This window comes from Archocentrus centrarchus, chromosome 7 (assembly GCF_007364275.1).
Source record: "Archocentrus centrarchus isolate MPI-CPG fArcCen1 chromosome 7, fArcCen1, whole genome shotgun sequence".
NCBI lineage: Eukaryota > Metazoa > Chordata > Actinopteri > Cichliformes > Cichlidae > Archocentrus > Archocentrus centrarchus.
This window is the reverse complement of record NC_044352.1, coordinates 14,267,218-14,280,013: the sequence shown is the minus strand read 5'-3', so window position 1 is coordinate 14,280,013 and position 12,796 is coordinate 14,267,218. Positions and strand designations below refer to the sequence as shown.

At 38.2% G+C, this 12,796-nt stretch overlaps 1 protein-coding gene across 1 annotated transcript; it reads right to left on the bottom strand.

Annotated features, from left to right (window-relative positions):
- Positions 1 to 1,995: 1,995 nt before the first annotated feature.
- LOC115783275 (interleukin-17 receptor E) lies at positions 1,996 to 10,947 on the bottom strand. The gene is made up of 17 exons (XM_030734026.1): positions 10,811 to 10,947; positions 8,242 to 8,257; positions 8,049 to 8,150; positions 7,845 to 7,930; positions 7,645 to 7,734; positions 7,448 to 7,550; positions 6,765 to 6,934; positions 6,592 to 6,654; positions 6,440 to 6,509; positions 5,170 to 5,342; positions 5,024 to 5,074; positions 4,893 to 4,938; positions 4,644 to 4,795; positions 4,459 to 4,527; positions 4,319 to 4,370; positions 4,104 to 4,211; positions 1,996 to 3,995 (listed from the first exon to the last, which is right to left on the bottom strand). The coding sequence occupies exons 1-17, from the start codon at positions 10,886 to 10,888 to the stop codon at positions 3,019 to 3,021; spliced, it is 2,406 nt and encodes an 801-aa protein (XP_030589886.1). The 5' UTR covers positions 10,889 to 10,947; the 3' UTR covers positions 1,996 to 3,018.
- Positions 10,948 to 12,796: the final 1,849 nt, after the last annotated feature.

The window sequence follows — 12,796 nt, the reverse complement described above, 5'->3', positions numbered from 1 at the left end:
TCATTTTTGTGATTTCTGCTGCCCTTTCGGCCAGATCTCGCTTAAAAAAGACAATTTTTAATGTCAATGACAGTTTTTTCCCAGATAAATAAAGGATATATAAAAGTCACTTTGCTGATTGCAGGTTCTAGATTGTGGCAAGAAAGTTATTTCTGACTGAAAATGAGCTGATATCGTTCGTGAACGATATGTCTGAGATGTGTTTGACAGACATGGGTCAATAGGTAATTTACAACAGTTTAAATGCAGGCAGTCACTTTAGTAAATACCAGTGTTGTGTCAAAAATTGGCTTTTTGGCACAACATCGGCAAAGGCGGGGCTGCATGGGAACATGCTTCAGATTGTTGTAAAGTGAGCACGTCAAAGTTATTAATGGGAAGCCCATCAGATAAAAAACTGAAATCGCTTTCATTATCTTGAAAGGTTACAGCCGCCTCTTAACAAACCACCAACATTTTTTATGTTTGTTGGCGTCTATTTTTTATTTTGCATCAGATTGAAACTCTTACAATGAGTAAGCGGGCACCCTTTTTTTTCACGTACAAGCTGCTGTCTTGTGTTTTCAGTTTGCATATCTTTAACGTCTCTCTGACTGATAATTGCACTGTTGCAGATTAGTGATTTTGCTTATCTAGATAACTGAAACACCTGCACTTCCAAACTTTTTAGTTCCACTCTTCATTTTATGGCACTTGAGGTACAACATGGCTTGATTTATGGAGGGACCCGATCCATGTATAAGATAAGATAAGATAAAACTTTAATGATCCCACGACGGGGAAATTTGCGCATTACAGCAGCTCAGTACAGAGAAAAAATGAAAAGGATGAGTAAGAACAAATAACTAAACTAAAACTAAAATAGAATAGAATAAAATAAAATAAAATAACAAAAAACTATACACATATACATAAGCACTACATACATAAATATATATATCAATGTCAATACACACATTTACATATACACACATTTACACGCACATCAAAACACTATATACAGATATCAAATTTTATATACATTTGTAGCCGGTAAGGTACATAGCATGCATTATATGGGTGAGTGTAATAAATCAAATAAAATATATGCGTACATGTAATGTCTACCATCTTATTACCAGACTAAATGCCTTCCTTGACAATTTGTAAACAACTTTATACTAAATATTCTATGATTTACACATATATTTTACATACTTATTAATTAAATCATTACATATAAAAGTGTGTCTTTATTTCAGCAACCATATTACATCAAATTACCCTTCTAGGCTCCTATAGGAGCTTTGCACATAGACTTTCATATGTTGCTATGGATTGCAAAATCATGCAGTAAATGTTTGCTTCCCAATTAATCCTGTCTAGCAAGTCTGTCACTCATCTTTTTGTTGGTGTTGTGCTGGTGTAACTCAAATGAAGAAACAGCTTACTGCATGAAGCTTATAAAACAAGTGACAAAAAAAAGAAAAGAAATTTCAGTACCTAAAAAGTAATTCTTTTGTCAAACAATATGTTTGTTTGTTTTTTTATTTAAACTTCTTTGTACTCATTTTATATTTGTATTCTAATGCCAGCAGTTCTGCAGGCAAATTTCACAAGAAAATAATTAAGAAGAGAAAATAGCTTCAAGGAAGACTGCAGAGAAAGGCCCAATCACTTTTGTCTGTAGATTAAGGACATCTTCTGGTCCCTCGCCGTGTAGATACGTTTGGTTTTATCTCGCAGTAGTCTCTTGTTTCATAAATGTAAATCTACAGCCATTAGGCTATAGCAAAAAGCTTAGCAAAAATACTAAAACGACGAAGATAAGACTGTGAGAAGTAAATACTCCTGGTAACAGTATGATCCCACATGAATAGTCCAAAGTAAAACTTATGATCAAGTGAATGCAAAGACACTTCTTGGATCAACTTGCTTCTGTTATCATGACAGTACTGCAGGCTTATTTTATAACAAATACTCAAGAAGCGAAAAAAGCTGCAAGAAACAGCGCAGTGAAACTAAAAAAATATTTATTCAAAGGGCCAATCACTTTTGGTTGTAGATCCAGGCTAGATCTGACTTTTCTGTTTGTAGTCACTTTGCATAATGTTCATCGTTGAAGTTTATGGAACTCCAGTAATAAATATAAAACATGGGAAAGTACCCCCAGACATGGGTTTCTTGTTCTAATGCTCTGAGAACTTGAGGTAACCACTGTATTGCATGTTTAACTTTGGATTATTTGAATAATACTGGCTTTATCTTTTTTCTGTCTCATTGAGTCCCACAGCAAAGTTTTACAATTCACACTTATTTTTTCATTTCATTCATTAAATAACAAGCATAGTGAAAAACAGTGAAGAAAAAAAAAAACACCCCAACAAACAAAAAAAGAAACAAAATATTGAATGCAAATATTAACACATATGTTGTAGACAAACAGCCCCAGTCATAACTAGCATTATTAATACTGATAGCTATTAAGATCACTAAAGGCAACACTAGGAGAACCAAAGGGGTAAACACATGATGGCAGCTTCCTTCCAACTAGTGAAGCACACTTTATATTTTCAGGAAAACTGGAAATCTAGTGAAAGTTTTGACTTAATATCTGAGTGTAGAAAATCCTATGCAAATTTGAGGGTTTCTGCCAACAGCAGTCATCCAGTTTGTCACCTGTGCAGTCACAAACATTGAAACATCAAATGTGTTCATGAAGAAAGTGAGGTATAATTTGCAACAAGATTTTCATAGTGGTTAGCATATTCAGAGATAAGGCAGGTGTTTGCAAGGGCTTCAGTCACGAAAGTAATATAAAGACCGTTTTGTCAGCGGCTTAATGCCATCTGTGCAAAGGACAGAGTGTTTACCTCTTCCTCTTCTTAACACGCGAAATGTTTGGTGACATATTGGACACGGCAGAGATCAGTTAGTACAGAGTGAGCGGTATCAAGAGCTCGTAATGGAACACCAGCTCCGATGTCTCGCAGATCGTGTTTCCAGCAAAACACACATCTGTCACGTTGAAACTTGAGATTAAAACTTCTCTGCTTTCCATGGTGACTCATGGAGAAGTTCGTGCTCCTGCACAGTTCCAGATCTGGCAGCTAAAGGCCACTTCAGCCTGCTCTCAGGTCTATCTGATGTCATTTTCACTGATGACGTTTTTGATTGCACTTTGTTTTCTTGTGTCTGGGGCACCAGCCTCTGCAGCCTGTGTGTTAGTTTCTGTGCCAGCCATATTGCCAGCACTTTAGAAAGGACTCTGGACCAGCAGTCCCACCTAAAATGATCAGTTTCTGTCCCTCTTCTCATCTCTCCCAGCTCCCCTATTAAACCCCTGAAATCCTGCGGCAAGCAGTATTGACGGACCTCGCTGAAGGCTTTTGGGATATCCCTGCTGTGGCCAAGGCCCTGGAAATAGACAAGCACAACTCCTTGATTTTTGCACTCCTCCAGTGCCCTTTCTAAGCGAGTCAGCACAGCTGTGAACATTGGTTCTATCACTGTAGAGGCCTCCTTTTGTTGGTACCAGTTTTTATCATTACATAATTTAACACAATCTTTTTTTCCTGCATCTTTTTCCTTTTTGGATTTTTCCAGTCTTCTTCCATTCTGCTTCAAATCCTCTTCCAGCTCTGCTTTGGGTTTCTCATGTTTCACATCTGCGTTCCTGTCATCTTCCTCTTTTCTTTCACTCTTATCTGTACTTGCCCTCGCCTCTCTCCTCTTCTCATAGATTTTCTTGGCTTCAGGACTCCAAATTACAAGCACTTTTCCTTGCTCCTTGCAGACGGCATCCCACTGTCCATAAAGCCAAGGAAGTGGACCCAGATCTGCCACACCAGGCCCAGACCCATCCTGGCTTTGTGAGCTTTGAGCCCACAGAGCTGTGCGCACTGCGGCACCTAGCTCCTCCTGAAGGATTGAGGCTAGTGCACACACAGCAGAGATGTGGTCTGACTGATCTGATGAACACACCAGCAGCAATGGCCTCTGGATATACAGCCAGCCTGAATGGGAAAAGACAGTGATTATTCATTTTAAATTAACCTCCATCCATCCATCTATTCTCTTCAGCTTATCCTGTTCAGGGTCATGCAGTGAGTAACTGAACTAACCTGCAGCTCCCCTCTTTGTTGCACGGTGGATGAAAATTCCAAGTGATCCAACAACAAACACAAATATCAGAGCTGCCACTGCATACATGCCGCTTCTGTTGTGGGTGTCTGCAACAAGCAAGAAAATGGTAAGTTTGTTTACTTTGCAGGAGCTGTGTGTATATTCATTCACATTCACACCAACGCACGCTGTTTAGGTTTGTGAGTACACTTACAGTTTGGGCACAGAATTCTTTTTCCATGACGAGCAGGAACTGACTGCCACACCTGCACAACAGCATAAGAATTCAGAAAATGAAATGCATAAAGTCCAGAAATGCATTCTTACCCTTGCAAAAAAATATATTTACTTTACCTGGACACACGGCTTTTCAGCAGGAATGTCCAGAGGCACTTTTATTCTTTTTTCACTGGTATTTCCTGCCTGTAAAGTACATGAGAAGAGGCACATATTTCAGCTTATCCTGTTCCTGTTATCAATTTAGAATTTTTTCTCTCTATTAAAAATGCATTTTTTTTATTTTATTTTTTTTAACCAACCATTGTTAGTGAGTGTGCTTTTCCTATGGCTGTACATCCACTCTCAGTAAGGACACAGAGTTGAGTTGAGAACGTTGCTGGAGAAGAAGAGTCGAGATACACTATTATGTTCTGCCCTTCAGGTCCAATATAGACCTCCCAAGAAGATTCATCTGTGAGGGACAAAGGTAGAGAGCGTTAAGGAAGAAAAACATACAGAGAATTATTAGAGCTCTTAGTAATTCCTCCATCCCACGACTACCCACTCACCTGATTTGAAGGGGCAAGAGATGTTATGTGTGCCTCGTACAGAAAGCTGTAAAAATAAAAACATAAATATCTCTGAATAAATGGCAGGCAGTGGTGCCTATTTCCAATCATTGGATCTAGCTGCTTCTCACCTGCACACACATCTGTGGGTGTTTGTCCACTGTAGATATGTCATATTCCTGCTAAAAATAAATAAATAAATAAATAAAATTAGTCTTTCAAAAAAAAACTGTACTGGTTTTTAACAAATACTCATCACTGATAGTGCCAAGCTTACCACGCCATTTTTCTTCTCCAGGGAAGAGTTGAGCACAGGCGTGCAGAGGTGTCCGCGCTGCATCCAGCAGAGGGAGACAGAGATGTTCAGCTGGCTGGCTGGACACAATGTGCTCAACACAAACTTCTCCCTGTATAATATGATTTCAGAGGAGGAAAACACATCTCTGGCATCTGTTGAAGCAATGGTGACACAAATGGTTAGAATGCCATATAGGTATGCCAACAGCATTCCCTGGAAGCAGATGTTGGCATACCTGTATCACCTGTGTCACACCACCAAACCGACATATATGAATGCACAGGTATATATGAGCATATGCATTTGAAGCGTCAGTTTCCCCAGTTTACACAATGACACACACAAAAATAATAACAAAACAAACAACTGTTACATCTTCTAGTCCTTTTGCCATGCAGATACTTTTGCTTTTATCTTGCAGTAATCTCTTGTTCCATAAATTTGACTCTACAACCATCTCTGGCCACCTAATAGTCATAACATACATTCACCAGCCGCATTGTTAGGCACACCTGTTCAATTGCTTCTTAATTCAAATATCTGATCAGCCTGTGCATTTAGGCATGTCGACATAGTCAAAACGACTTTCTGAATCTTGAGTTGAACAGACAGAAAAGAAATTACATAGAAATGGCATCATCCAGAAATCGCAGCCTCAGAGGACTGGTACTGTATAACATTGTTTACAAAAATTTTATAATGGAAGGAATCATCTTCTCCATGAGACTACAGGTGGGTAAATTTGAGGAAATAAAGTGGAAAGAATACATCTCTCTAAAATGTCCCTTCTCAGTTTAACCCTGCTTATTATTATTATTATTTTATTATCTATCTTATATGATATCTTGTACGATTTTACTATATTAGTACTATATATTTAAGGCTGTATATTTGTCTCCTCTCTGATGTCTCGCCCAAATGTACCTTTGCATTAACTGCTGTACCTTATTTATTTTCTGTTTATTTAGTTTAATTATACTCATCTTTTCTGCGAAAATAAACAGCCCATGTTCTGTTCCTGTGTTTGATCTTATTTTTGTTTGTTTTTTTTAACTTTTTCTTTCTTTTCCTTCTTAAAAAAAAGAAAAAAAACTGTTAAGAAAATGACTCTAGAGGGCTGTAACAACAATGACAAGTAACAGCTTGACTAAGTGATTCTAAACCAAATAAATACATAAAATTAAAAAAAAAAAAACAATTAAGGATTGAAATGAAGCTCCAAATGTTTGACTTCATCTCTCACACTCACCCATGACGCCTGTGTTTTGAAGTGGGCACTTTTTACGGCGTTCTGCATCAAAGAGGTGGGTGTAATATGCCTGCCAATGAACACAAGGCCGGCATAAGAAAGAGCACCGATTCCACAGAATATCTCTCCACTGAAAATTACACGCAGCTCACCTCTATGCACACGCAGGGCAACAGGTAAGGGATGCTGAGAGTAGCTGACTGAGACACATCAATCTGTACAGAACATACAAACGCGTTACAAACAAATCTCGCCTACTTTTCGAAAAAAGCTGGTGTAAAAATAATAAACTATTGAAATGAATAAGCTTGCCTTTAATACTCACAGTCAGTGGAGGCCACTTGCTGTTGTCCGTGCACTGATATTCATTCTGGTAACAGTGTCTGACATTGACTGTGTTCTCCATCTTCGAGGTGACACTGATTGATTTTTTCTTCATGGCAACATTGATAGATTTACTTGAAGAGTTCACAGACAGGTCAAAGTCTGGTTTCCCTATCATACATAAAAGGATATTTGAATAATTTCAGACAGGTCAGTATGTACAGATCAATGATAACTGAAGAACAGATTTGGATGAAGCAGTTTTAAAAAACAAAACAACAAAAGTGCACATCGCAGACCTAGCAGGATAGTCTTTGCTTTGCTGAGTCACTAAATGTTTTGATGAGTATGGAAATGATGTGATTTACATGCCGCCTCTGACCTGTGTCCACTACCACAATTATAAAATACCAAATGAGGGCCTGTTGTCTCTCCAGTAGATTTCAGATTCTTTTCCAAGGAGCATTAAAGCCGTTTTAGAAGCTTGTATTCGAACACCACCTTCCTAAAAAGCTTTGTTTTAACTTTTTGCTTTGACTCCCATTTGAGACAAGCTGTGCCACTTTCACATTGTCTTTGTGGCACACAGGCTGCTCTAATAAAGTTAGAATCATGGAATGTGCGAGAAGACAAGGAAGCTTGAGGAAAAAAGAAGCCTGAAGCCATAATTCTTAGATCCTTCACCTTCGACTCTGTAAGTGACACTGCAGTTTGTTGATTTGGTCCCGTAGAACACAGAAACAGTATCTCCACTTTTAGCCTGGACGCAGTCATGTACCAGCTCCCACTGCAAGCAGAAAAAGCATCATGGTCAGGTCACAAGCATGTACAGAAAATGATGCTTTATATCTTAGCAGCTCAAAGGAAAAAAGTCATCTTACCAGGAGAAGACTGGTATTTCTCTCGGGTACTTGTATGTGGTTACAACTGTCACAGCTGACCTTTTCACCCCGATGTCTTTTATTCTCGCACTAAGAAGGAGAGAATGAGAGAGGATTTCACGGTACCTGTCATCACCATGAACTGCAGACTCATAATGATATTTCTCACTGTTCAGCGCGGCTACGAGGGGAATACCAACCTGTATTTTCTTTCGGCATTTTTTCGGGCTAGACTTAAGCTTTTCAATTGGACTGGTAATTTTAAGTTTCAGGCTCTTGCATAAGTCTGAAACAAAGCAGCTTTTTCAGTTATGACACAGGACAGCTTCAGAGGTGGTGACATATATAGAAATTTGTGTTTGTGCTGTACATGTGGACTTTAGATAAATGGTTTGACTCAGTACCCTTATCTTTCATCCAGACGCGAACAGTGACACATTCAGTGTAAGTATTCCCGGCCACCACAGATGATGTTATTTCCACTGGGCATTGTTCATTAACATGATCTGTGCACGCAGAGAAGAGCATTTGGACAACTTTCACATCTATTACTGAACTAATAATGATGAGAAAACCCAAAGAAATGAAATAACTTACCTTTTTGATTTCCAATCTAAAGTACGGAGAAGAAAGATAAAAACAGGTTTAGGAAATATGAAGAAATCACAAAGACCATTTAGATATTTTCAACATAATTTCCAAAAAACGCCATGCATCCATTCATTTTCTTCCCCTTATCCTTTTCAGGGTCACAGGGTGGCTGGAGCCTATCCCAGCTGTCATAGGGTGATATGTGCAATGTGCAATAACTTTCACTTTGTATGCTTCCTGAACAGCTTAAGCTGGAAACACCAAACCTGGTGACTTTTCCTAAAATGAACATTTCTATCATAATCAGTCAAGGTCGCCACTTTTGATGTTTCCAGCTTAAGCTGTTCAGGAAGCATACAAAGTGAAAGTTATTTTTACAGGTATGTTTTACAAAATCAGTGGTTTCCAGGTTTTCTAGTTTAATTGGGTTATTTGCACTTCTTAAAGTTACATTAACAACATTTTATGTGATTTTATGCAACCTTTGTTAATTAAAATAATTAACTAAAGTATTTCATTAAAATAATTTATGCTAATTTGTGACTACATGGAATTATGACGGTCAAAATCCCAGATGGTGGACCACATGTTTTGCTCAGGTACATTGTCCCTCAAACTCCATTACTAATTTGCACGTTTTGATTTTTTTTAAATTGTTCTGTTATTGTTAAATTTTTTCAGTTGTGTTTTATAGTTTAAATTCTTAGTTTATTTCCTCAGTGTTTCAGTTTTGAGCATGATGTTTCCTACTAGTGTATCTTGTCAAGTCTGTTTGGTGCCAGTTCCTGTTTTATTTTGTTATTCTTGCCCCTCGTGTGCACTGTGTTTGGATTTGCTTCCCCTCTGTGTCATTAGTTTGATTTAGTTCACCTGTTGGTTCCCCAGCTGTGTTGTGTTTCCCCCATCAGTCTGCTGTGTATTTAAGTCCTCAGTTTTAGGTCCTCAGTTTTCTTCAGTTCCTTCTCGCGTCCTCTCTCATTCCCTCATGGTTGTGTGGACGCCTCCGTTCCGTGTAGTATTTTTAGTGTAAAAGTTTTTAATACATATGCTAGAGCTGATTATTCTAGACAAAACACAACAGACGCCGACTACCAAAAGTTAGCAACTAGAAAGATCTCTCATAATCCAGTAATGTCATATTTTACATTAGAAAGGGATTTACCAGAAAGCCTTTACTCTAAACTTTTCAAAAAGTCAAAATTTTTGTGTCCTGGTATCAGCTAGCTTCCATATATAAGGAATTAAAAAAAAAAAAAAGATACATACACGCGAAGTGTTGGAAAACAGTGTTTGGTGGCTGACTGTTATCGGTCAGGCTAAAGTGAACATGACTAAAGTTGGAAAACTCTTTGATTCTCTCGGCGTCGGCGCTTAAAAAACAACGCGAAACTGTAAGAAAAATACCCACACAAGACCAAATTTGTTATTTATTTTAGAGGGGTTTTTTTGTTGTTGTTTTTGTCTTTATTTTATTATTATTTTTTTTTTTTTTTACCAGGAGCTGTAGATTAACAGGAAAGTTACAACCTTAACATGATTTTGTGGAGTCGTTTTACCGAGAGGATCCGCCTCTCTGGCTGCAGTGCGCGTTCCCGACACAGGGGGAACAGATTTTAGCACAACACCTCTTTGAACCTTGTCCTGTTCGGTGTATGTTTTACTTTATTTTTGCAGTAACGTTTGCCTCTGGAGTCCTGCATTTAGGTCCACCCTGCCAGCCACACAGCCAATATATAACAATTCCTAACACTTTGTTTTTTTCTGATCAGAAATACTAAATATATTTATCGAATCTATTCCAGCTATCTTGTGTACCTCTGATCGTTAAATGAATATTGCAATATCACAGTTTCAACCAATAAAACCAAACTGATGACATCATAATGAGGTCATTTTTCATTATAACACCAAAGTAATTGCAGTGATTTATTATTATGCACACACCATTGCTTGAAAAATGGTGGCAATATCTTAAACAGTTTAGGAGTTGTGAGACTAAAAAGTGGCGGGCCTCAAAACCCCCTCCACTCCCAGAAGCCTCAAAAATCCTGGTCAACTTATTTCAAACCATATTATTCAGGTATCATATAAAAGTGTTGTTCCGAAATGAGAATCAAAGGTATACCTTTGATTCTCATTTCGGAACAACACTGTTTTTGCTCATATATGAGCAAAAAGTCCCAAAGTCAAACCAAGAAGCAGCTGCTCTCTTCAGTTCCCACATGCTTACGTTTTTTTTTTTTTTGTTTGTTTGTTTTTTGCTGTCATACCAGCATTAATATAATCAATATATAAAAAAGAAGAAAAAGAATACATTTTTAAAAATTCTCAGTGGCGTGCCTGTACTATATTTAAATATCATTCAAATTATTTGCAAATCATTCTTTGTATTCTGATTTATTTTACATTTCTCTGTAAGCACGGTCGTACCGCCTGAATCACTGTACTTAAGAATGAAGTTCACGTATTATTTTGACTGTAAATAATACACTGTCATACTGACAGCTATCATTTACAATAATCTCAACCCAGTTAATCCCACTGCACATGACATTTGTCTGTCGTCTGTCTTTACCTGGCAGGTTGTGGTTCCTTCCAGCAGCACCGGAGACGCTGAGACCCAAAGAACTACCAAGGCGGCGGCAAAATGCATTTTAAAAATATAAAACGCACTGAAATGTTCCCGCAATTAAACACCAAAGCCTCGTGTCATCACGATAGTTTTTCCGCTCATGTGCGGTCGGTGTGCAGCTTCACTAAATCTGCCGGTGGGGTTAGCAGCTGGATAAAATGATCTGTTGTTTTTTTCCTGTGTCCTCGAACCCCACCACTTGCCAAAATGACTAAAACCTCGAGGGCGTTTGTCTGAAAAAAAAAAAATTTTTTTTCATGAACAATCGCTGCCACCACGACTCCGCCTCTCATTAAAGTCTCAGAAGGCAGGGGGAGAAAAAGAAGCGACAACCCTAAATACGCATTTACAACTGAGTCGGGGCACTTGAGATGATGCTCTTCGTAAAATAAAATACTCACAGGGAGATATGTAGAAATCCCGAGGTTATATAAATAGAGCTCTTAGAGAATAATCTTAACAACCGCTGTTATGCCAAAAACATTTACTGCTGTCAGGAAGTGATGATGAAAAGTCATTTCAGTTTCAGTGCCTGTAAAAGTGTTCAGTCACTCTGGAAGTTTTTCTGTTTTTATCACTTTATACTGTTAAATAAAAACAGTTTTCATGGCAACTATGAAACTATTTTTGGTATCAAAGAAAATCCTGTCAAACTTGGAAGTGAATTTAAAATCATTTTTTTATACTACGAAGAGTTGCGTGATCAGGCCCCTTCATATTTTATAAAGCTATATATATTCTTACAGCAAAGCGTGCAGGTGTGAGTGCAGGATTTTTGCGGTTCCTATTTTCTGAAAGTATAAATGGAGGCACACTCAAAAAAAAAAACACTCAAAAAAAAAATGAAGGAATCTGGAGACTATCCCAGCTTTCACTGGGTGAGAGGTGGGATTCATCCTTGCCTCTCGCCCAGTGACTGAGGGGTTGCCAGTCTATTGCAGGCCAGTCTAAAGCTTACCATAGCTGTCAATAAGCAGTGTGTCAAAATCTGACAAACCAATTAAAAGTACACCAGTGATGAAAGACACCAAGAGGTCAATGAAGACTCTGAAGGACAGCTCAGAGATTCAGACTGGAAAAAAAAATGTGAATACAGTGGTTGATCTCGATCTTTAGCAGTTACAGCTTTATGGGTGAGTGGCAACAAGCTGACTTACAAGGCATTTCAGTCACAGTTTGCAAGAAGGTATGTTGGTATGAAGGTTGTAAATTGGAGTTTATCCCCCTATCAAATTAAATAAATGAAATCAAATATAGCATCTCCAATGCGAAGCATGGACTTCTCTGCAGCCTGTCTGAAAGGCTTTGGAGAGCAGAAACTAAAATAAATGGAGCTGAATACATGTTAGTTAAAGCACGAAGCCAAAACAATAAAAGAACATAATTTGTGAAGTAGCAGTGTGAGAGTTGGGATCTAGCCTTGGAAAAAAAGCCGGCTTCTCATGAGTCTCTGTAACAGAGTTTCATAAGGTTGTGATAAGAAGAATGAGGGAAAGTTTCCAGTAACCTGATGTACAAATCTGATAGAGATCTCCCCGGGAAAGCTTAGAATGTTTCTCTACCAAAGACGTCAAACCAATCGTGATCTGGAGCACGTGCACACCTGCTTGCAAACACAGCAGGCCAGTTTGCAGAGATTAATTTTCACTTTGCCATCAAAGGCTAGTGGCTAAATACACATTTAATTTTCTTGGGTACTTCAAGTTTGCAGTGCATTTTATATATGAGGAACCTCTTTATGGCTCTGAGGATAGCAGCAAGTCTGTTCTTACTTGGAATACAAATAACACATTTCACAACAGTCTTGGTTGTACTTTGTGTTTCTGAAGCACAACGGTGAAAACAGTCAGCACAACCTCTAACTCTAAGCGTCACTTACTAGTTTCACAAGCAGCCTCACAAGCTGTGGTCTTGTTAGAGCTATCTAGC